Source organism: Babylonia areolata, chromosome 13, assembly GCF_041734735.1.
Source record: "Babylonia areolata isolate BAREFJ2019XMU chromosome 13, ASM4173473v1, whole genome shotgun sequence".
NCBI lineage: Eukaryota > Metazoa > Mollusca > Gastropoda > Neogastropoda > Buccinidae > Babylonia > Babylonia areolata.
Window position 1 is genome coordinate 7,701,800 of NC_134888.1, and position 26,492 is coordinate 7,728,291.

A 26,492-nucleotide genomic window follows, 5' to 3' on the forward strand; every position below is an offset into this window, starting at 1 on the left:
CATGAAGTGATGACAGGTTAAAATCAGGACCAGACCTACCCATGAAGTGATGACAGGTAAAAATCAGGACCAGACCTACCCATAAACTGATGACAGGTAAAATCAGGACCAGACCTACCCATGAAGTGATAACAGGTAAAATCAGGATTAGACCTACCCATGATGTGCTGGCCGTTACGCTTGATGTCCACCCGGTGACGGCCAGGACGGGTGGGGGTGATCTTCAGGGAGTGCGTGCCGTCCAGGTTGTCAAGGAATCGGTGTGGCACCAGGTGGCCTTGGTCGTCCGTACACGTCACGCTCAACTGGTCTGCACGAGATGAGGACATCATGCACCGCTATCCACTTTGGTGGGGGAGGGGGGGGTGGCAGGGGGAGGTGGTGGTGTTGGCGGTGGTGCTCAGTTTGTTGTTGTTGTTGGTGGTGGTGGGGGTGTTGAATTTTGTTGGTGTTGTTAGCGGTGTTGTTGGTGTTGTTGTTGTTGGTGGTGGTGGTTGTGGTGGTAGCGGTGTTTTTGGTGTTGTTGGTGTCTGTGGTTGATGGCGTTTTAGGTGGTGGCAATGCTGGTGTTGATGCTGGTGGTGGTGGCATTGTTGTTGGTTGTGATGTTGGTGGTGGTGGTATTTGTGGTGTTGGTGTTGTTGGCGTTTATATTACCATTCTTTTTTTTCTTCTTTTTTGTTTTTGTTTTGAAAAACCCACAATAAAGTCATTGTGACATGGTATGGTTCACACTGGTGAAAAAATTCACGTGGAAACTTAAACAAAACGAGCTCAATAAATAAAAGATTTTCAATGTTTGTCTATCTCTTTTTTATATATCGATATTATCCCAATACATTCTCGCAACCTTTCGCACATTTTTGACAGTCTAGTTGAAATAAATATCTCCCTTCTCTTCCTGTAGAGTATGGATGATGATGATGATGATGATGATGATGGCGATGGTGGTGGTGATGATGATGATGATGATGATGCTGATGCTGATGCTGATGGTGACGACACCGACGACGACAATGATGATGATGAAGACATTATGATGATGATGGTGGTGGTTGTGGTGGTGGTGAATACATCTTCATTGTGAAACAATCAACAGAAGACAGATGGAAGAAAGGAAGGGTATTGGAGAGAACGGCAGAGAGCAAAAGGGAAGGAAAGAAAGAGGGAGGAAGAAAAATAGTAGAAAGAAAAAAGTGCACAAATGCTCACTGAGTTTTCTGGCAGACCCCACTCTTTTTTTTTCTTTTTCTTTTTTTTTCTTCTTTTTTTTTACCACGAACGCAATTTACATTCCCCATTTATGTCCAGAGGAACCGCGTGTAAAGACAGCTACAAGTGTCCACCACCTTCACAACGAAAGGCAATAATGGCGTGGTGAGTGAAATGGAAAGTGACCACGGTGCCGTAATTGCTGAATATAATAATGATAAAAATCCCACTCCCGCGCTGTGTTTTTATTTCTCTGATCGAATGGTGAAACAATGAAACAGAAAAGTCTCTGATCGAATGGTGAAACAATGAAAAGTCTCTGATGGAATGGTGAAACAATGAAACAGAAAAGTCTCTGATCGAATGGTGAAACAATGAAACAGAAAAGTCTCTGATCGAATGGTGAAACAATGAAAAGTCTCTGATGGAATGGTGAAACAATGAAACAGAAAAGTCTCTGATCGAATGGTGAAACAATGAAAAGTCTCTGATCGAATGGTGAAACAATGAAAAGTCTCTGATCGAATGGTGAAACAATGAAAAGTCTCTGATCGAATGGTGAAACAATGAAAAGTCTCTGATCGAATGGTGAAACAATGAAACAGAAAAGTCTCTGATCGAATGGTGAAACAATGAAAAGTCTCTGATCGAATGGTGAAACAATGAAACAGAAAAGTCTCTGATTGAATGGTGAAACAATGAAACAGAAAAGTCACTGATCGAATGGTGAAACAATGAAACAATGAAAAGTCTCTGATCGAATGGTGAAACAATGAAACAGAAAAGTCTCTGATCGAATGGTGAAACAATGAAACAGAAAAGTCTCTGATGGAATGGTGAAACAATGAAAAGTCTCTGATGGAATGGTGAAACAATGAAAAGTCTCTGATGGAATAGTGAAACAATGAAACAATGAAAAGTCTCTGATCGAATGGTGAAACAATGAAACAATGAAAAGTCTCTGATTGAATGGTGAAACAATGAAACAGAAAAGTCTCTGATTGAATGGTGAAACAATGAAAAGTCTCTGATCGAATGGTGAAACAATGAAACAATGAAAAGTCTCTGATCGAATGGTGAAACAATGAAAAGTCTCTGATCGAATGGTGAAACAATGAAACAGAAAAGTCTCTGATCGAATGGTGAAACAATGAAAAGTCTCTGATCGAATGGTGAAACAATGAAACAGAAAAGTCACTGATCGAATGGTGAAACAATGAAACAATGAAAAGTCTCTGATCGAATGGTGAAACAATGAAAAGTCTCTGATTGAATGGTGAAACAATGAAAAGTCTCTGATCGAATGGTGAAACAATGAAAAGTCTCTGATCGAATGGTGAAACAATGAAACAGAAAAGTCACTGATCGAATGGTGAAACAATGAAACAATGAAAAGTCACTGATCGAATGGTGAACCAATGAAACAATGAAAAGTCTCTGATTGAATGGTGAAACAATGAAACAGAAAAGTCTCTGATTGAATGGTGAAACAATGAAACAGAAAAGTCTCTGATTGAATGGTGAAACAATGAAAAGTCACTGATCGAATGGTGAAACAATGAAACAATGAAAAGTCACTGATCGAATGGTGAAACAATGAAACAGAAAAGTCACTGATCGAATGGTGAAACAATGAAAAGTCTCTGATTGAATGGTGAAACAATGAAATAGAAAAGTCTCTGATGGAATGGTGAAACAATGAAAAGTCTCTGATGGAATGGTGAAACAATGAAATAGAAAAGTCTCTGATTGAATGGTGAAACAATGAAAAGTCTCTGATGGAATGGTGAAACAATGAAATAGAAAAGTCTCTGATGGAATGGTGAAACAATGAAATAGAAAAGTCTCTGATGGAATGGTGAAACAATGAAAAGTCTCTGATGGAATGGTGAAACAATGAAATAGAAAAGTCTCGGCAGGCACAAAAACAAAATGTCCCACTCCCACCACTTGTTTCATATTTCCCAGATTAATGGTGAAAATAAAAGAAACAAAAGTATGGACATAAAAAGGTGGTAGAAAATATATTGATAAGTGAGTCCATACAAGGTGTAAACAAGCATTACTGGACAGGAAGTCCTAAACACGCCATACATCAAATTCAACCAAGAACAGATAGACAGTTAACAACTGACACAAAGTGTCTTTGTAATACAGAATACAAAGTAATACAGTATAGTTTTACACGTTTCTTATTCCGCAATCAGAACACTTTCAATAAACATGCCGGATAATTAAAACCATACAACACCCCAGACAACTCCATATTCAAGACACATTAAATGTTACAACACCAAGAACAAATTCACGAAAAGCATACACAAAACCAATACCAGTACCCACTGTTGTAATAAACAGGTGGTATCTGAGTGCCCCGACGACAACGTTAATGATGCCACCAACACCATCTGACACAATTCTGCATCCAGGGCTGGTTTGCATGAAATCTTTGTGGTGCTAAGTTTGCTTTGTGTTAGAAATGCCCGAAGTCAATGGATTATCACAGAATTCTTTGCAAATACACTGTTTAGAATTGTCCGAAGTCAATGGATTATCACAGAATTCTTTGCAAATACACTGTTTAGAACTGTCCGAAGTCAATGGATTATCACAGAATTCTTTGCAAATACACTGTTTAGAATTGCCCGAAGTCAGTGGATTATCACAGAATTGTTAGCAAATACAGTGTCTAGAATTACCCGAAGTCAATGGATTATCACAGAATTCTTTGCAAATACACTGTTTAGAATTGCCCGAAGTCAATGGATTATCACAGAATTCTTAGCAAATACAGTGTTTAGAATTGCCCGAAGTCAATGGATTGTCACAGAATTCTTTGCAAATACACTGTTTAGAATTGCCTGAAGGCAATGGATTGTCACAGAATTCTTAGCAAATACAGTGTTTAGAATTGTTCTAAGTCAATGGATTATCACAGAATTCTTAGCAAATACAGTGTTTAGAATTGTTCTAAGTCAATGGATTATCACAGAATTCTTAGCAAATACAGTGTTTAGAATTGTTCTGAGTCAATGGATTATCACAGAATTCTTTGCAAATACAGTGTTTAGAATTGCCTGAAGTCAATGGATTATCACAGAATTCTTTGCAAATACAGTGTTTAGAATTGCCCGAAGTCAATGGATTGTCACAGAATTCTTTGCAAATACACTGTTTAGAATTGCCTGAAGGCAACGGATTGTCACAGAATTCTTAGCAAATACAGTGTTTAGAATTGTTCTAAGTCAATGGATTATCACAGAATTCTTAGCAAATACAGTGTTTAGAATTGTTCTAAGTCAATGGATTATCACAGAATTCTTAGCAAATACAGTGTTTAGAATTGTTCTAAGTCAATGGATTATCACAGAATTCTTAGCAAATACAGTGTTTAGAATTGTTCTGAGTCAATGGATTATCACAGAATTCTAAGCAAAGTTGGCGTGAAGAATTGTCCTTAGTCAATGGAATCGGCACAGAATTCCTGACCAATTTAGCGTTCAGACTTGTCCAAATCAATAGAATCAGCACATATTTCTTAGCAATTTTTGCGTTCAGACTTGTCCAAATCAATAGAATCAGCACATATTTCTTAGCAATTTTTGCGTTTAGAATTGTCCCAAGTCAATGGAATTGGCACAGAATTCATGACAAACTTAGCGCTGCAAAGAACACTCATGCCACCAGCACCAGACGAGTGGCTCAGAGACAGTGAGCGCCACCCGTTCATGCACAGCTTCACCCGTCCCCACAACACATTACGTCACGTGTACAGTGAGGGGTGGGGGTGGGGGAGAGACCAGGTCAATTTACCTTTACGGCCTGAAAAGAAAACAAGATGATGAGTTTTACTCTCATAAAGTCCGATAAGGATTGAGATACAACAGACGGTAGGAGTGAAACCGAAATGAATCAGACAGCTTCATCGTAAAGGCCACCTGGGATAATGAGATATGGAGAAAACAAGGTGTATTTCAGGATCAGTTGATTTTGTTTCATTCATATTTTGCTGTTTTCTGTCGTCACGAAGTCGCTGAATCCATGTTAGGTCCCAACCACGTTTTCTTCTGAGTTACAACGATTTCAACATGAACAGAAATCTTGAGTACATTTCGTGCTGTGTTCTTCTGTCGGTTTTATTTCCTGTGTTGCTGGTGTCTCTGTCATGCACGAAATGCGGCCTGAGTACGTGCTTTATGTGTGTGTGTACGTACGGCGTGGTGCTGGGGCTGGGAGGGGTTTGTACGTTATATTTGTGTGTGTATGGTGGGGTGTATGAGAGAGAGAGAGAGAGAGACAGAGACAGAGACAGAGACAGAGACAGAGAGACAGAGAGAGAGAAACACAGACAGAGAGAGAGAGAGAGAGAGAGAAAACTCAGAAAGTTTAATGTGTACCGGCCTTGGGCCACAATACAATGGGGAAGGGTGGGTCGGTTAGGTTTCAAATAACATTGTGTTATCGATTGCAGATAGAGATCGAACGAGAGAACGAGACAGAGAGAGAGAGAGAAAGAGAGAGAGAGAGAGAGAGAGAGAGAGAGAGAGAGAGACGGAGAGATACAGACAGACAGACAGACAGAGACAGAGAGAGACACAGAGAGATAATGTGTTTTGTGTGTGAGTGTGTGTGTGTGTGTGTGTGTGTGTGTGTGTGTGTGTGTGTGTGTGTGTGTGTGTGTGTGTGTGTGTGTGTGTGTGTGTGTGGCAGAGAGAGAGAGAGAGACAGACAGACAGACAGACAGACAGACGGACAGACAGACAGACTCACTGGGATCAGGGTCGTCAATGTTGAGGGTGACATCCTGGCCAGCCTTTACAGGCCGGCTGTCTTTAGGGGGGTGCACCACACCCTGTGCCTTGGGCGGGCGTCTGACGTTGACCTTGAAGGGGGACCCCCTCAGTGGCTGGTCGTTCCACTTCAGGTGAAGCTTGTAAGCCCCGGGTACCTGTGGGGAGGCGGGGTCATGTGTAGGTACACATCAACTTGTCTGTCTGTCTGTTTGTGTGTCCATCTATTCATATATCTGTGTATCCATGCGTCCACCCATCTATCTATCAAACACACATACAGAGAGAGACAGACAGCGAAAGAGATGACAGACAGACATCATGACAGACAGAGAAAGAGATGACAGACAGACAGACATAAAGTCAGACAGACACAAAGAAACAGTTACAGATTGAAAGAGAGACAGAGACAGACAAAGAGAGAGAGAGACGCACAGAAAGACAGACAGAAACAGAGAAAGAGTTGACAGATAGACATACTGACAGAGACAGAGACAGACAGGAACAGAGAGAGGACAGATAGACATAATGACAGAGACAGAGACAGACAGGAACAGAGAGAGGACAGATAGACATACTGACAGAGACAGAGACAGACAGGAACAGAGAGAGGACAGATAGACATATTGACAGAGACAGAGACAGACAGAAACAAAGAAAGAGATGGCAGACAGATATACTGACAGAGACAGAGACAGACAAAAACAGAGAAAGAGATGGCAGACAGATATACTGACAGAGACAGAGACAGACAAAAACAGAGAAAGAGATGACAGACAGACATACTGACAGAGACGAAGAGAGACAGAGACAGAGACAGAAAGGAAGACACAGACTGACAGAAAGAGAGAGAAGGAGAGAGGAGCAGACAGAGGGAGGGAGGGAGGGGGGAAGCTACCGTAGGAACGTAGGTACACTTGTAGACCTGAGGCCTGTCAGGCTGTGTATGGACAGGTACGTTTGTCTTCACTCCCTCCAGGGCAGCTGTGGGCTTACCTGCACACACACGGCCACCTGTCAACTACGGCGTCACTGGAGGGCCTGTCGTCAACCTCATCATCAACGGTATCGTCACTCTACGTCATCAACGGTATCGTCACACTCTACGTCATTAACAGTATCGTCACACCCAACGTCATCACCGTCGTCGTCAACAGTACAGACTTTTACCCCGGGTGGCCAGTTGTGTCTCCCTGTTTCTCTCACTTACCCTGGGTGGTGGTTGTAGTTTGCCTAACCTACCCGGGGTGGTTAGTTGTTGTTTCCCCCACTTACCCGGTGTAGTCAGTTACATCTGTCTCCCTGTTTCCCCCACCTACCCGGGGTGGTGGTTGTAGTTTGCCCCACCTACCCGGGGTGGTCAGTTATATCTGTCTCCCTATTTCCCCCACCTACCCGGGGTGGTTAGTTGTGGTTTACCCCACCTACCTAGGGTGGTTAGTTGCACTTTCCCCCACCTACCCAGGGTGGCCAGTTATATCTGTCTCCCTGTTTCTCCCACCTACCCGGGGTGTTCAGTTTTAATTTCCCCCACCTACCCGAGGTGGTGGTCAGGTGTAGTCCCCTCACTTACCCGGGGTGGCCTGAGTGCCGTCCACAGTGAAGTGCGCGGGCTTGTCCACCTCTGCCTCCTTGAGCCCCTTGCCGCTGAGCACCACTTTGTCCGGGGTCTTTCCTGGCCTGGGGGCCGCCACGGGCAGCACGCGCATCGGCTCCACCTGGGAGTCCGCCAGGCTGGGCTGGCTGCTCAGGAAACTGGCGTTAGGGTCCTCCCCCCGCACTGAGGGGGCCCGGCTGGAACTGGGGGGCGGGGGGCGGGGGGTTAGTATCAGGGGGTCAAGCAGCTGGGTGGGTGGGTGGGTGTGAGCGGGAAGGATTTGAACAGCAGAATAGAGAAGTAACTGTGTTTGTTTACAGGGTGCGCACCGTGAGGTCTGGTTGGCTGGTTTGTGACTGTGAGACTGTCGTTTGGGTATTGTGGTGTGTGATGTGTATTCTGTATGACTGTCGTTTGGGTACTGTGGTGTGTGATGTGTATCCTGTATGACTGTCGTTTGGGTATTGTGGTGTGGTGTGTGATGTGTATTCTGTATGACTGTCGTTTGGGTATTGTGGTGTCTGATGTGTATTCTGTATGACTGTCGTTTGGGTACTGTGGTGTGTGATGTGTATCCTGTATGACTGTCGTTTGGGTACTGTGTATTCTGTATGACTGTCGTTTGGGTATTGTGGTGTGGTGTGTGATGTGTATTCTGTATGACTGTCGTTTGGGTACTGTGATGTGTATTCTGTATGACTGTGTATTCTGTATGACTGTCGTTTGGGTATTGTGGTGTGTGATGTGTATTCTGTATGACTGTCGTTTGGGTATTGTGGTGTGGTGTGTGATGTGTATTCTGTATGACTGTCGTTTGGGTATTGTGGTGTGTGATGTGTATTCTGTATGACTGTCGTTTGGGTATTGTGGTGTGTGATGTGTATTCTGTATGACTGTCGTTTGGGTATTGTGGTGTGTGATGTGTATTCTGTATGACTGTCGTTTGGGTACTGTGGTGTGTCTGATGTGTATTCTGTATGACTGTCGTTTGGGTACTGTGGTGTCTGATGTGTATTCTGTATGACTGTCGTTTGGGTATTGTGGTGTCTGATGTGTATTCTGTATGACTGTCGTTTGGGTACTGTGTATTCTGTATGACTGTCGTTTGGGTATTGTGGTGTGGTGTGTGATGTGTATTCTGTATGACTGTCGTTTGGGTATTGTGGTGTGGTGTGTGATGTGTATCCTGTATGACTGTCGTTTGGGTACTGTGGTGTGGTGTGTGATGTGTATCCTGTATGACTGTCGTTTGGGTATTGTGGTGTGGTGTCTGATGTGTATCCTGTATGACTGTCGTTTGGGTATTGTGGTGTGTAATGTGTATTCTGTATGACTGTCGTTTGGGTACTGTGGTGTCTGATGTGTATTCTGTATGACTGTCGTTTGGGTACTGTGGTGTGTGATGTGTATTCTGTATGACTGTCGTTTGGGTATTGTGGTGTGGTGTGTGATGTGTATTCTGTATGACTGTCGTTTGGGTATTGTGGTGTGGTGTGTGATGTGTATTCTGTATGACTGTCGTTTGGGTATTGTGGTGTGGTGTGTGATGTGTATTCTGTATGACTGTCGTTTGGGTATTGTGGTGTGTGATGTGTATCCTGTATGACTGTCGTTTGGGTACTGTGGTGTGTGATGTGTATCCTGTATGACTGTCGTTTGGGTATTGTGGTGTGGTGTGTGATGTGTATTCTGTATGACTGTCGTTTGGGTATTGTGGTGTGGTGTGTGATGTGTATCCTGTATGACTGTCGTTTGGGTATTGTGGTGTGGTGTGTGATGTGTATCCTGTATGACTGTCGTTTGGGTATTGTGGTGTGGTGTGTGATGTGTAACCTGAATGACTGTCGTTTGGGTATTGTGGTGTGGTGTGTGATGTGTATCCTGTATGACTGTCGTTTGGGTATTGTGGTGTGTGATGTGTATCCTGTATGACTGTCGTTTGGGTATTGTGGTGTGTGATGTGTATCCTGTATGACTGTCGTTTGGGTATTGTGGTGTGGTGTGTGATGTGTATTCTGTATGACTGTCGTTTGGGTACTGTGTATTCTGTATGACTGTCGTTTGGGTATTGTGGTGTGGTGTGTGATGTGTATTCTGTATGACTGTCGTTTGGGTACTGTGTATTCTGTATGACTGTCGTTTGGGTACTGTGTATTCTGTATGACTGTCGTTTGGGTATTGTGGTGTGGTGTGTGATGTGTATTCTGTATGACTGTCGTTTGGGTACTGTGTATTCTGTATGACTGTCGTTTGGGTACTGTGTATTCTGTATGACTGTCGTTTGGGTACTGTGGTGTGTGATGTGTATCCTGTATGACTGTCGTTTGGGTATTGTGGTGTGGTGTGTGATGTGTATTCTGTATGACTGTCGTTTGGGTATTGTGGTGTGGTGTGTGATGTGTATTCTGTATGACTGTCGTTTGGGTATTGTGGTGTGGTGTGTGATGTGTATCCTGTATGACTGTCGTTTGGGTATTGTGGTGTGGTGTGTGATGTGTATTCTGTATGACTGTCGTTTGGGTATTGTGGTGTGGTGTGTGATGTGTATTCTGTATGACTGTCGTTTGGGTATTGTGGTGTGGTGTGTGATGTGTATTCTGTATGACTGTCGTTTGGGTACTGTGGTGTGTGATGTGTATTCTGTATGACTGTCGTTTGGGTATTGTGGTGTGGTGTGTGATGTGTATTCTGTATGACTGTCGTTTGGGTATTGTGGTGTGGTGTGTGATGTGTATTCTGTATCATGTTGTGTGTGTGATGGTGAGGTAGGCTGGCACGAACCAAAATCCGATGCGTCCGAATGACAAACAAAGCATGACAAAGAGCATGAAATATCTTCTCTATGTACTAATACTGAAGCCTTGTTTCTTCAAATACCCTTCTTCCAAAAAAACAAAAAGCAAACACTACAAATCTGAAAAACAAAAACAAAAGCAGTACCAACTCCTGAGCAACAAGCCGGAAGAAGAACTGAGGAGACACAGACAAGTGACAACAGAGACAGCCCCTTCCCCCCACACCCTTCCCCCCACCCCCCCCCCAAACCGTCAGTCACGTGGTCAGCACCATACCCGGGGGTGATCAGCACGGGTTGGGGGTCCCGGGTGGCGTGTCCCACAAAGGGGGCGGTGGGCACGGGTTTGCCATTCCAGTCCACATCTATCAAGTGCCTTCCTGCACACACACACACACACACACACACACACACACGCACGCACGCACGCACGCATGCACGCCACATACACCATATATATCCATCAACCCCCATCTCTCCACACACACACACACACATGTACACATGCACACACAAGCACACACAAGCACACACACACACACATACGCACACACACACACACACAAGCCCACACACACACATGACTGCTGACAGGAAGCTGTCCACAGCACGTGACGTGCACGCTCACCTATCTCTTCCGGGGTGAAGTTCAAGGACGGCTTTCCGTTCTTCCTATCCTCCACGTGCACTGGTATCTGTCTGCTGGGTCCCCGTACTGCTGCCGTCATTGTTCCTGTACATCATCATCATAATCATCACCATCATCCTCATCATCACCATCATCACCATCATCACTGGTATCTGTCTGCTGTGTCCCCGTACTGCTGCCGTCATTGTTCCTGTACATCATCATCATCCTCATCATCATCGTCATTATCATCATCATCACCATCAACATCACCACTGGTATCTGTCTGCTGGGTCCCCGTACTGCTGCCGTCATTGTTCCTGTACATCGTCATCATCATCATCATCATCACCATCCTCCTCCTCATCATCATCATTATCATCATCCGTCATCATTATCATCATAATCATCATCATCATCAACATCCTCAACATCACCACTGGTATCTGTCTGCTGGGTCCCCGTACTGCTGCCGTCATTGTTCCTGTACATCATCATCATCATCATCATCATCATCATCGTCATCATCATCGTTATCATTATCATCATTGTCATCATTATTATCATCATCATCATCGTCATCATCATCGTCATCGTCACCATCCTCCTCCTCCTCCTCCTCATCATCATCATCACCATCATCAACATCATCACTGGTATGTGTCTGATGGGTCCTCGTACTGCTGCCGTCATTATTCCCGTACATCGTCATCATCATCGTCATCATCATCATCGTCATCGTCACCATCATCGTCACCATCCTCCTCCTCCTCCTCCTCCTCCTCATCATCACCATCATCAACATCATCACTGGTATGTGTCTGATGGGTCCTCGTACTGCTGCCATCATTGTTCCCATACATCGTCATCATCATCATCATCATCATCATCATCTTCTTCGTCGTCGTCGTCATCGTCATCATCATCATCGTCATCATCAACATCACCATCATCGTCATCACCATCATCGTCACCATCATCGTCATCAACATCATCATCATCATCGCCGTCATCATCACCATCATCGTCATCACCATCATCGTCACCATCATCGTCATCACCGTCATCATCATCGTTACCACCATCATCGCCATTGTCATCACTGTCATCATCAACTGTCGTCGTTATCTTGACAATAATAATCTTAATAAGATTTTTTTAAGAAAAAAAAAGCAGACTGTACGCTACTTTGAAGAGTTAGCAAAGCTAATACCCAGCGTTCCTTTTTCACCACCCACCACATACACCTGCCTCTCACTTTGCTCCCCTCCCCCTCACATGTCGGGAGAGGACCTACCTGGACCAGCCTCTGTGGCGTCGAACGGTAATTGTTTGGGTTCATTCACTTTCAGGGGGATGATGTCCCTTTCTCTGTCGTACGGCTTGCCTCCCCTGCAAGCACAAGCCCCAGGCTTCATCAGGACACAGAAAAGGAACTCTCTCACGTTTCTCTTCACAAGACAATGCCACGTTGCTCAACTTTTGGAGAATGGAGAAAGAAATGCTTCGGTTTCTTTTGACGGACATCACTTTGTTTGGACTAGTTAATAAATTGTTCTGCTTATATAACAAAAGATGTTACAGGTCCTGCTTCTTCAAGCAGGTGCAACGACAACCCGAAACCAAATCAAATAACAAAGACAGAGGAAAAATTGAGGAAGACTTGTCGCTAAGAAAGACTTGCAGCACACTGGCACAGAGCAACGTTGTTGGGTTTGTTTTTCATCAAAAGAGAGAGAAAAGAAACTTGAAAGAGGGGAAAAAAAGACAGACAGACAGGCGGACAAACAGACAGACAGGCGGACAGACAGACAGAAGAAAACGAAAAACTGTGGCTGAGAAAGGCGTGCCTTCCACCAACCTATAACCTGACAGAACAGAGCATAACAACATGACAACCTGACACAACAGAGTACAACATGACACAACCTGACAGAACAGAGCACAACAACATGACATAACGTGACAGAACAGAGCACAACAACATGACATAACGTGACACAACAGAGTACAACAACATGACAACCTGACACAACAGAGTACAACAACATGACATAACCTGATACAACAGAGTACAACAACATGACATGACGTGACAGAACAGAGTACAACAACATGACATAGCAGAGCACAACATGACATAACGTGACAGAACAGAGCACAACATGACAAAACCTGACAGAACAGAGCACAACAACATGACATAATCTGACAGAACAGAGCACAACAACATGACATAACCTGACAGAACAGAGCACAACAACATGACACAACGTGACAGAACAGAGCACAACAACATGACATAACGTGACAGAACAGAGCACAACAACATGACATAACAGAGTACAACAACATGACATAACCTGACAGAAAAGAGCGCAACAACATGACATAACGTGACAGAACAGAGCACAACAACATGACATAACGTGACAGAACAGAGCACAACAACATGACATAACCTGACACAACAGAGTACAACAACATGACATAACCTGACAGAACAGAGCGCAACAACATGACATAACGTGACAGAACAGAGCACAACAACATGACATAACGTGACAGAACAGAGCACAACAACATGACGTAACCTGACAGAACAGAGCACAACAACATGACACAACCTGACAGAACAGAGCACAACAACATGACATAGCGTGACAGAACAGAGCACAACAACATGACATAACGTGACAGAACAGAGTACAACAACATGACACAACCTGACAGAACAGAGCACAACAACATGACATAACGTGACAGAGCACAACAATATGACATAACGTGACAGAACAGAGCACAACATGACATAACGTGACAGAACAGAGCACAACAACATGACATAACGTGACAGAACAGAGCACAACAACATGACATAACGTGACAGAACAGAGCACAACAACATGACATAACGTGACAGAACAGAGCACAACAACATGACATAACCTGACAGAACAGAGCACAACAACATGACATAACCTGACACAACAACATGACATAACGTGACAGAACAGAGTACAACAGGACATAACCTGACAGAACAGAGCACAACAACATGACATAACGTGACAGAACATAGCACAACAACATGACATAACCTGACAGAACAGAGCACAACATGACACAACCTGACAGAACAGAGTACAACAACATGACAACCTGACAGAACATAGCACAACAACATGACAACCTGACACAACAGAGCACAACAACATGACATAACCTGACACAACAGAGCACAACAACATGACATAACCTGGCACAACAGAGCACAATCGACTAGAATAGACAGGGAAAGCCCATTACTAACCTGGAGTTTTAACATTATTTGACATGACATAACAGACTAGAAGAAAACAGAACAGAATATTACAGACCGATATAAACCCTACTAACCTATATTGCTTGACGTGATAGAATGAAATAGAATAGACAGGCAAAGACCCTACTGACATGGAGTTATAGCGTGACATAGCATGATGGAATGGAATAGAACAGATAGAGTTATATCTGGAAACAGCATGATGGAACGGAACAGAGCAGATAGGCAGAGTTATATCTGGAAACAGCATGATGGAACGGAACAGAGCAGACAGGCAGAGTTATATCTGGAAACAGCATGATGGAACAGGACAGCAAAGCTGTATCTGGAAACAGCATGATGGGACAGAACAGACAACAGAGCTGTATCTGGAAACAGCATGATGGGACAGAACAGACAGCAGAGCTGTATCTGGAAACAGCATGATGGGACAGAACAGACAGCAGAGCTGTATCTGGAAACAGCATGATGAAACAGAACAGACTGCAGAGCTGTATCTGGAAACAGCATGATGGAACGGAACAGACTGCAGAGTTATATCTGGAAACAGCATGATAGAACAGAGCAGACAGGCAGAGTTATATCTGGAAACAGCATGATGGAACGGAACAGAGCAGATAGGCAGAGTTATATCTGGAAACAGCATGATGGAATGGAACAGAGCAGATAGGCAGAGTTATATCTGGAAACAGCATGATAGAACAGAGCAGACAGGCAGAGTTATATCTGGAAACAGCATGATGGAACAGAACAGACAGCAGAGCTGTATCTGGAAACAGCATGATGGAACGGAACAGGACAGCAGAGCTGTATCTGTAAACAGCATGATGGAACAGAACAGAGCAGACAGTAGAGCTGTATCTGGAAACAGCATGATGGAACGGAACAGGACAGCAGAGCTGTATCTGTAAACAGCATGATGGAACAGAACAGAACAGACAGCAGAGCTGTATCTGGAAACAGCATGATGGAACAGAACAGACAGCAGAGCTGTATCTGGAAACAGCATGATGGAACAGAACAGAGCAGACAGCAGAGCTGTATCTGGAAACAGCATGATGGAACAGAACAGAACAGACAGCAGAGCTGTATCTGGAAACAGCATGATGGAACAGAACAGAGCAGACAGGGAAAGCCCCCTGCTAACCTGCTGTAAAACTGTTCCACAGCATGGTATCATAGAATAAAATAGAATACATTAGAATAAGATAGAACAGACAGAGAAAGCCCCTCCCAGTGACCTGAGGTTATAACATGACATTATAGAATAAAACAGAACAGACTAGAACAGAACAGAACAGAATCGAACAGAATAGAATATCATCAAAGACACAAGAAATGCACGCTACTAACCTACAGTTGTAGCATGACACAGCATGAAAAAATAGAGTAGGACAGAAAAGACTAGAAGAGATTGGACTATCAGAGACTATAAGAGACTAGACTAGCAGAGACAAGAAGGGACTGGCCGAGCAGACTAGAAGCGACTAGCTAGGCAGAGACTAGAAGCGACAAGACTAGCAAAGACTAGTGAGGCTGAGACAATCCGACAGGAGACCAGAAGAGCCTGTCCCGACAGACCTGGGGTGATAGCCAGCCAGGTAGACTGGGGGCAGACCATGGTAGGCCGGAGTGTCGTCAGGAGCAGCATAGCCACTCAGCGGTGACTGGGCCACCGGCATCCCGTTCCACTTGGGTTCGATCCTGTGATCTCCTGTACACAACATACAGTACAGTGCAGTACAACACAGTGCAGTGCAATGCGGTACAGTACAGCACAGTTCAGTATTGTACAGTACAGCACAATTCAGTATTGTACAGTACAGCACAGTTCAATATTGTACAGTACAGTACAGCACAGTTCAGTATTGTACAGTACAGCACAGTTCAGTACAGTACAGCACAGTTCAGTATTGTACAGTACAGCACAGTTCAGTATTGTACAGTACAGTGCAGCACAGTTCAGTATTGTACAGTACAGGACAGTACAGTACAGTTCAGTATTGTACAGTACAGCACAGTTCAGTATTGTACAGTACAGCACAGTTCAATATTGTACAGTACAGTACAGCACAGTTCAGTATTGTACAGTACAGCACAGTTCAGTATTGTACGGTACAGTGCAGCACAGTTCAGTATTGTACAGTACAGCACAGTTCAGTATTGTACGGTACAGTGCAGCACAGTTCAGTATTGTACAGTACAGCACAGTTCAGTATTGTACAGTACAGTACAGCACAGTTCAGTATTGCACAGTACAGTACAGTTCAGTATTGTACAGTACAGCACAGTTCAGTATTGTACAGTACAGTACAGTTCAGTATTGTACAGTACAGTACAGCACAGTTCAGTATTGTACAGTACAGTACAGCACAGTTCAGTATTGTACAGTACAGCACAGTTCAGTATTGTACAGTACAGTGCAGCACAGTTCAGTATTGTACAGTACAGTACAGCACAGTTCAGTATTGTACAGTACACCACAGTTCAGCATTGTACAGTACAGTATAGCACAGTTCAGTATTGTACAGTACAATACAGTACAGCACAGTTCAGTATTGTACAGTACAGTACAGCACAGTTCAGTATTGTACAGTGCAGTGCAGTACAGTACAGTTCAGTATTGTACAGTGCAGTACAGTGCAGTACAGTACATTAAAACCCCGTTCCTCTTTGACACCGCGTGTTGTCCTCCACACAACATACAACATAGCACTGCACATCCCAACACGACATAATACAACACAGCACAGCACAGCACAGCACAGCACAGCACAGCGCAACACATGTCAACAGTGTAAAGGACAGCACAGCAAGCAATCATGGAAATGGAATTGACGATTACACATTCTGGTTGATCGATCAATTTTTCAAAAAGGTTTTTATTGTACAGATAGTGGAAGGGTTTCGTGGTTTCATGGACTGCACCTCCCTTTACCTCCCTCTCTCTCTCCCCCTCCCTCTCTCTCTCCCTCCCTTCCTCCAAAACTGAAGGACGTGTTGGTGACAGGGAAGTGGTGTTTCTTCTCACTTTGACTGAACACACACACACACGCGCGCGCGCACGCACACACACACACACACACACAGAAAGAGAGAGAGAGTGAAAGAGATAGGAAGAGGGGGTAGATAGAAGGAACAAGAACAAGAACAAAAACTTTAATCTCCATGCCTCCGGCCCCTAGAAAGAGGTCAAAAGTACACAATACGGTGATCACGCAGCGACAACAAAATGTAAAATACATACTAACTTAAACCTGTAGAACAAAAGTGCTTCTTGTGCACAGTAAATTAATTCTAACTTTCATCACTGTTGTCACAGAATTCCTGTCGTATCTTCAGGACATTAAATATATAAACGCAGAGTTTACGAATTCTGTAAACAGAACCATTCTTCTGCAAGTGGATAGAAAAAAAAGAAAGAAAGAAAGAAAGAAAGGTACAGACACACATACAGAGAGACAAAGATATAAAGAAAACCAGCCAGTTAAGCAAAGACTTGAACAGCGGAAGCTACGCACAAAAAAACATAGATAAATAAAACTAAATGAAACAAAACAACAACTGTGCAGCCTAAGAAGAAAGCGGTGACGTTCACCTTCCTCTTCCGGTGTGAAGAACATTGTGGGTCTGCCGTCCTTCCGGTCCTCCACGCGCACCGGGATGTCACGTGTGGGCCCCCTCACCTGCCCCGTCAGTTTACCTGCACAGGTCACATCACTGACAGGTCACATCACTGACAGGTCACATCACTGACAGGTCACATCACTACACAGGTCACATCACTGACAGGTCACATCACATCACTGACATGTCACATCACATCACTGACAGGTCACATCACTGACAGGTCACATCACTGACAGGTCACGTCACTGACAGGTCACATCACTGACAGGTCACATCACATCACTGACAGGTCACGTCACTGACAGGTCACATCACTACACAGGTCACATCACTGACAGGTCACATCACTACACAGGTCACATCACTGACAGGTCACACAGGTCACATCACTGACAGGTCACATCACATCACTGACAGGTCACATCACTGACATGTCACATCACATCACTGACAGGTCACATCACTGACAGGTCACATCACTACACAGGTCACATCACTGACAGGTCACATCACTACACAGGTCACATCACTGACAGGTCACATCACTACACAGGTCACATCACTGACAGGTCACATCACTACACAGGTCACATCACTACACAGGTCACATCACTGACAGGTCACATCACATCACTGACAGGTCACATCACTGACATGTCACATCACATCACTGACAGGTCACATCACTGACAGGTCACATCACTACACAGGTCACGTCACTGACAGGTCACATCACTGACAGGTCACATCACTACACAGGTCACATCACTGACAGGTCACATCACTGACAGGTCACATCACTACACAGGTCACATCACTGACAGGTCACATCACTGACAGGTAGTCACATGAGGCCATCACTACACAGGTCACATCACTACACACGTATCCATCATTCAGCATGACGTCAGTACCTGACTGACGGCACACAACTGCTTACAGAGTCAGACTGCCTCCCACGTGACCTCTAGAACCAGTGTTACACCGCCCAAAGATATGTACAGTTTTCGTATTAACTGAAATGCAGCAACCGTCGACTTGTTTAATCGTTGTGTTCCACTCCAAAGTAATGAACCTGTAACCACTGTATCAGCTCCAAAGTAACGGCAGTTAACCACACGTGCCAGTTCTGTATTGTGAAGCGGTCTGTGACCAGTCATGATTTTGGTAACAACTGACACTGCCTGCCGTGCAATGAATTCACCTGTTTCACTGACATCTCACTGCCTGCAATGAGCTCACCTGTTTCACTGACATCTAACTGCCTGCAATGAGCTCACCTGTTTCACTGACATCTCACTGACTGCAATGAGGTCACCTGTTTCACTGACGTCTCACTGCCTGCAATGAGCTCACCTGTTTCACTGACATCTCACTGCCTGCAGTGAGCTCACCTGTTTCACTGACATCTCACTGACTGCAATGAATTCACCTGTTTCACTGACATCTCACTGCCTGCAATGAGGTCACCTGTTTCACTGACATCTCACTGCCTGCAATGAATTCACCTGTTTCACTGACATCTCACTGCCTGCAATGAGCTCACCTGTTTCACTGACATCTCACTGCCTGCAATGAGCTCACCTGTTTCACTGACATCTCACTGCCTGCAATGAGGTCACCTGTCTCACTGACACCTCACTGCCAGGCCCCGTGAAGGGAGCTGTCACTGTGCGTATGAAGTGAAACAGTGAGGCAGTCCAGGCTGTGTGGTTAGTGCCATGGGCCTGAGGACTGGAGATCACAGGTTTGAGCCCTACCGATAGGCGTTGTTTGTTGGAGTTTTCAATGCACGCACGCACGCACGCACGCACGCACACACACACACCACCTACCCGGGCCAGCACGGGTGGCATCAAAGGGCAAAGCCTTCTCCTTGTTGACTTTCAGTGGTATAATACCGTCCCTGAAAAAATATATATCAATATGTTTATACATCAATACATATCAATATATATATCAATATATTAATTTATGTGTGTGTGTGTAAAATATATTCATATATATTTACACTATAATTGTATCAAAGCTTTCTCCTTGTAGACTTTCAAAGGTATGATATCTTTCTGCCCGTCCCTGAAAAGGATGACTGTTCAACTTGTGGTTTGACAATTTATAAGGTGTCCCTCACAGCGAAGTAAATGCATGTGTTGTGTGTTGCTGTCGTTTCACAACATCAGTTTTGTTTAATCTGTCCATTGTTGGTATGTTTGTTTTGTTTGCTGATTTTTAAAAATATAATTTATCGCTGTTTCTAATCCTCCTGCTCCTCCTCCTCCTCCTCCTCCTCGTCCTTCTTCTTCTCAGTTTGATGTTCAACAGTGCCATCATTATCACCAATGCAGTGAGCCATTAAAAGGTTATACATCATAAAAGCATGACCGTGCAGACAGACAGACAGGCATGAAGGCAGTCAGACAAATAGACAACACAAGACAGAAGGCTGTTATACATGAGTTGTAGAATGTCAACACATTGCATAGAGCTTCAAGAATATGTGCTATAGCAAGAAGTCTTAATAAATCTTAATAAAAAAACATCATGCACACTCTCTGACAACACCACGTTTTACAGAATGCCTTCCGAAATTTGATATTCAGATGGCAACTTTCGACTCTATTAAAGCTCTGTGGACCCAGAAGACAGTGACGATGAAATCCCATCCACTCAGCCCTACCATTCACCAACGGTTGGTGTCTTTAGAAGGGGAGATCCAAATATCTCTACATTTTTATCCAGGGCCCAAAACTCACGGGGGATGTCTGTCAGCCAGGAAGACGGGGGCGGTGTTGCTGGGGTACCCGTTTGGCTGGGGGTCTCTGGTGGCGAAGCCCAGCAGGGGGGACTGGGGCAGGGGGGTCCCGTTAAAGTCCACGTCAATGTAGTGTGGGCCTGCAGTGCAACAACACAAATACGTCACACACCACGTCAATGTAGTGTTTGTCTGCAGTGCAACAACACAAATACGTCACACACCACAAGACAAATACGTCACACACCACGTCAATGTAGTGTTTGCCTGCAGTGCAACAACACAAATACGTCACACACCACGTCAATGTAGTGTTTGCCTGCAGTGCAACAACACAAATACGTCACACACCACGTCAAAGTAGTGTTTGGCTGAAGCGCAACAACACAAATACGTCACACACCAAAACACAAATACGTCACACACCACGTCAATGTAGTACGGGCCTGCAGTGCAACAACACAAATATGTCACACACCACGTCAATGTAGTGTTTGCCTGCAGTGCAACACCACAAATACGTCACACACCACGTCAATGTAGTGTTTGCCTGCAGTGCAACAACACAAATACGTCACACACCACAACACAAATACGTCACACACCACGTCAATGTAGTGTTTGCCTGAAGCGCAACAACACAAATGCGTCACACACCACAACACAAATACGTAACACACCACGTCAATGTAGTGTTTGCCTGCAGTGCAACAACACAAATACGTCACACACCACAACACAAATACGTCACACACCACGTCAATGTAGTGTTTGCCTGAAGCGCAACAACACAAATACGTCACACACCACAGCAAAAATACGTCACACACCACAACACTGTCAATGTAGTGTTTGCCTGTAATTGTCAAATGCTGGAGTAATCGAATTCTGGGGACACACACACACACACACACACACACACACACACACACACACTCACACACACTCCCAAATGTATATATCCATACATACACACATGCACACGCACACAAACATACACATGCACACACAAACACACACACACACACACACATACACAAGCACACACACACATGCACACACATACACACACACGCGCGCGTATACACGCACAGGAAGCAGTGAAACGAAATCCTGCACCCCCCACCTTCCTCTTGCGGCGTGAAGGAGACCACAGGTTTGCCGTCCCCTCTGTCTTCCACTGTGTGAGGCACCGTGTGTGTGGGACCCCGCACTGTGGCTGTCAGCTGGCCTGGGACACACACACACACACACACACACACACACACACACACACGTGTAAATCCCCACACGCCACAACAAACACGCACGCCACACACAAACATGCACACAATCTCTGTCTGTCTGTCTGTCTGTCTCTCTCCTCTCTCTCTGTCTCACCTGGCCCTGCCTTGCTGGTGTCAAAGGGAATCTGTTTGGTCTGGTGCACCTTGAGAGGGAGGATCTCTTTGTCCTCATCCTTCATTCTAGGACTGGAGGAAACAAAGAACAAAGACTTGCTGGGTTCACTGTCTGCATAAACACAGGCACGTTAATTAACCGCTTTTCAAAATACGTGCATGTGTGGTACACACACACACACACACACACACACACACACACACACACATACAAACAAAAACAAATACACACATCTCTCTCTGTAGATAGATAGATATTGATATATAGAGATGTAAATATATATCTATATCTATCTATAGACATAGATAGATAGATAGATAGATAGATAGGCAGATAGAGATAGATATATACATATCTGTTTCTGCTTCTACATACATACACACACACACACACACACACACACACACACACACACACACACCATACGTTTGTTTTAAAGCAACTTAATACACAGATTCAAATACGCAGTCTTACGTATACACATGCATCCCAACTGAAATATATATATATATATATATATATATATATATATATATATATATATATATATATAGACACACACACACACACACACACACACATGTATCCCAACTGCATGATACATGTACATACGTGTATTTAAATCTTCTAATGACAATAACACAGAACATATGAATACACGTATCTTTCTAATATTTTATCTGTGCATTAAACTGCTGAATATTCATCATCATCATCATAATCTCCTCCTCCTCATTCTTCTTCTACTTCTTCGTCTGCTTCTTCTTCTTCTGTGTCTTTATTCTTCTTATACTTCTGTTTCTGCTTCTTCTGCTTCTATATGTATGAACACGAACTACAACCCTTGCGTGGACATGACTGTATTTGTCGGATTTTCACACACATATGGTGACACTGTACCCCACTGTTTAGGCAGCCACACCCTAGTTTCAGAGGCACAGTTACTCACGTGGGAAGGCTGCCAAGGTAGGAGGGGGGAGGATACCCGTTAGGCTGGGGGTCTCTGGTGGCGTGGCCCAGCAGGGGGGATTGGGGCAGGGGCGTCCCGTTAAATTCCACGTCAATGTAGTGTGTGCCTGCAGTGCAACAACACAAATACGTCACACACCACGTCAACAACACAGATACGTCACAAATACGTCACACACCACGTCAACAACACAAATACGTCACACACCACATCACAAATACGTCACACACCACGTCAATACAGTGTTTGCCAGCAGTGGAACAACACAAATACGTCACACACCACGTCAATGTAGTGTTTGCCAGCAGTGGAACAACACAAATACGTCACACACCACGTCAATGTAGTCTTTGCCTGCAGTGCAATAACACAAATACGTCACACACCACGTCAATGTAGTGTTTGCCTGTAGTGCAACAACACAAATACGTCACACACCACGTCAATGTAGTGCTTGCCTGCAGTGCAACAACACAAATACGTCACACACCACAACACAAATGCGTCACACACCACAACACAAATATGTCACACACCACAACACAAACACGTCACACACCACGTCAATGCAGTGTTTGTCTGCAGTGCAAAAACACAAATACATCACACACCACAACACAAATACGTCACACAACACAACGGACATACGTCACACACCACGTCAATATAGTGTCTGTCTGCAGTGCAACAATACAAATACATCACACACCACAACACAAATGCGTCACACAACACGTCAATGTAGTGTCTGTCTGCAGTGCAACAACACAAATGCGTCACACACCACGTCACTATAGTGTCTGTCTGCAGTGGAACAAAAACGTCACAGAGGGGGAGGAGTGGTGAGGAATGGGAGAAGACAGCAAGCCAGTGGGAAGGCTGCTAAGGTAGGAGGGGGGAGGATACCCGTTAGGCTGGGGGTCTCTGGTGGCGTGGCCCAGCAAGGGGGATTGGGGCAGGGGCGTTGAGAAACCCAGTGAGACAGGGGGAGAGGGGATGGGGGGAAGAGTGACTGAGAGAGTGAGAGTTCAAGAGATGAAGAGAGCTAGAAAGGGGGAGGGGAAGGAGCGGAAAATAGAGAAAAGGATAAGGAGAGATTGAGAAAAAGAAAGAAAGAAAGAGAATGATTGAGAGAGAGATTTTGAGAGAGAGGGAGAGATTGAGAGAGAGATTTTGAGAGAGAGGGAGAGAGAGAGAGAGGAGATAGAAACGGGAGACAGAGAGAGAGAGAGAGAGAGAGAGAGAGAGAGAGAGAGCAGACAGACAGACAGAGACAGAATGACCAACAGACAGGCAAAAGAACTCCACCCCCCACCCCCCACCTTCCTCTTGCGGCGTGAAGGAGACCACAGGTTTGCCGTCCCCTCTGTCTTCCACTGTGTGAGGCACCGTGTGTGTGGGACCCCGCACTGTGGCTGTCAGCTGGCCTGGAACACACACACACACACACACACACACACACACACACACACACATCACATCACACACACACGTGTAAATCCCCACACGCTACTACAAACACGCACACGCACACACAAACATGCACACAATCTCTCTCCGTCTCTCTGTCTGTCTGTCTGTCTCTCTCTCCACCCTCTCTGTCTCACCTGGCCCTGCCTTGCTGGTGTCAAAGGGAATCTGTTTGGTCTGGTGCACCTTGAGAGGGAGGATCTCTTTGTCCTCATCCTTCATTCTAGGACTGGAGGAAACAAAGAACAAAGACTTGCTGGGTTCACTGTCTGCATAAACACAGGCACGTTAATTAACCGCTTTTCAAAACATGTGCATGTTTAGTACACACACACACACACACACACACACACACACACACACACACATACAAACACAAATACACACACAAACACACATCTCTCTCTATAGATAGACAGATAGACAGATATTGATATATACAGAGATGTAAATATATATCTATATCTATCTATCTATCTATCTATATATATATATATATATGTGTGTGTGTGTGTGTGTGTGTGTGTGTGTGTGTGTGTACACCATACGTTTGTTTTAAAGCAACTTGATACACAGATTCAAATACGCAGTCTTATGTATACACATGCATCCCAACTGATATATATATATATATATATATATATATATATATATACATGTTTCCCAACTGCATGATACATGTACATACGTGTGTTTAAATCTTATGACAATAACACAGAACACATGAATACACATATCTTTCTAACTTTTTATCTGTGCATTAAACTGCTGAATATTCATCATCATCATCATAATCTCCTCATTCTTCTTCTACTTCTTCTTCTTCTGTGTCTTTATTCTTCTTATACTTCTGATTCTGCTTCTTCTGCTTCTATATGTATGTACACCAACAACAACCCTTGCGTGGACATGACTGTAGTTGTTGGATTTTCACACACATATGGTGACACTGTACCCCACTGTTTAGGCAGCCACACCCTGGTTTCAGAGGCACAGTTACTCACGTGGGAAGGCTGCCAATGTAGGAGGGGGAAGGATACCCGTTAGGCTGGGGGTCTCTGGTGGCGTGGCCCAGCAGGGGGGATTGGGGCAGGGGCGTCCCGTTAAATTCCACGTCAATGTAGTGTGTGCCTGCAGTGCAACAACACAAATACGTCACACACCACAACAAAGTAGTGTTTGCCTGCAGTGCAACAACACAAATACGTCACACACCACAACACAAATACGTCACACACCACGTCAATGTAGTGTTTTCCTGCAGTGCAACAATATAAATACGTCACACACCACAACACAAATACGTCACACACCACGTCAATGTAGTGTCTGTCTGCAGTGCAACAACACAAATACGTCACACACCACGTCAATGTAGTGTTTGCCTGCAGTGCAACAACACAAATACGTCACACACCACAACACAAATACGTCACACACGACATCAATGTAGTGTTTGCCTGCAGTGTAACAACACAAATACGTCACACACCACGTCAATATAGTGTTTGACTGCAGTGCAACAACACAAATACGTCACACACCACGTCAATGTAGTGTCTGTCTGCAGTGCAACAACACAAATACGTCACACACCACGTCAATGAAGTATTTGTCTGCAGTGCAATAACACAAATACGTCACACACCACGTCACTATAGTGTCTGTCTGCAGTGGAACAAAAATATGTCACAGAGGGGGAGGAGTGGTGAGGAATGGGGGAAGACAGCAAGCCAAAAATGTGAGTGAGAAACCCAGTGAGACAGGGGGAGAGGGGATGGGGGGAAGAGTGACTGAGAGAGTGAGAGTTCAAGAGATGAAGAGAGCTAGAAAGGGGGAGGGGAAGGAGCGGAAAATAGAGAAAAGGATAAGGAGAGATTGAGAATAAGAAAGAAAGAAAGAGAAAGATTGAGAGAGAGATTT

The 26,492-nt window shown here is 44.4% G+C and overlaps 1 protein-coding gene across 2 annotated transcripts in view; it reads right to left on the reverse strand.

Moving 5' to 3' along the window:
- Nucleotides 1-26,492, reverse strand: part of LOC143289023 (filamin-A-like) — a 75,335-nt gene that overhangs the window by 3,979 nt on the left and 44,864 nt on the right. For both annotated transcript variants that reach the window (XM_076597799.1, XM_076597800.1), the window contains exons 20-36: nt 25,574-25,700; nt 24,707-24,798; nt 24,422-24,526; nt 23,079-23,205; nt 22,109-22,200; nt 21,855-21,959; nt 20,730-20,868; nt 19,812-19,882; nt 17,945-18,049; nt 15,928-16,060; nt 12,319-12,413; nt 11,022-11,126; nt 10,671-10,773; nt 7,576-7,802; nt 6,901-6,998; nt 5,983-6,160; nt 158-310 (exon numbers count right to left, since the gene is read on the reverse strand). In XM_076597799.1, the coding sequence (XP_076453914.1) occupies nt 158-310; nt 5,983-6,160; nt 6,901-6,998; nt 7,576-7,802; nt 10,671-10,773; nt 11,022-11,126; nt 12,319-12,413; nt 15,928-16,060; nt 17,945-18,049; nt 19,812-19,882; nt 20,730-20,868; nt 21,855-21,959; nt 22,109-22,200; nt 23,079-23,205; nt 24,422-24,526; nt 24,707-24,798; nt 25,574-25,700 (2,055 nt within the window). The remainder of the gene's footprint in view (nt 1-157; nt 311-5,982; nt 6,161-6,900; nt 6,999-7,575; nt 7,803-10,670; nt 10,774-11,021; nt 11,127-12,318; nt 12,414-15,927; nt 16,061-17,944; nt 18,050-19,811; nt 19,883-20,729; nt 20,869-21,854; nt 21,960-22,108; nt 22,201-23,078; nt 23,206-24,421; nt 24,527-24,706; nt 24,799-25,573; nt 25,701-26,492) is intronic.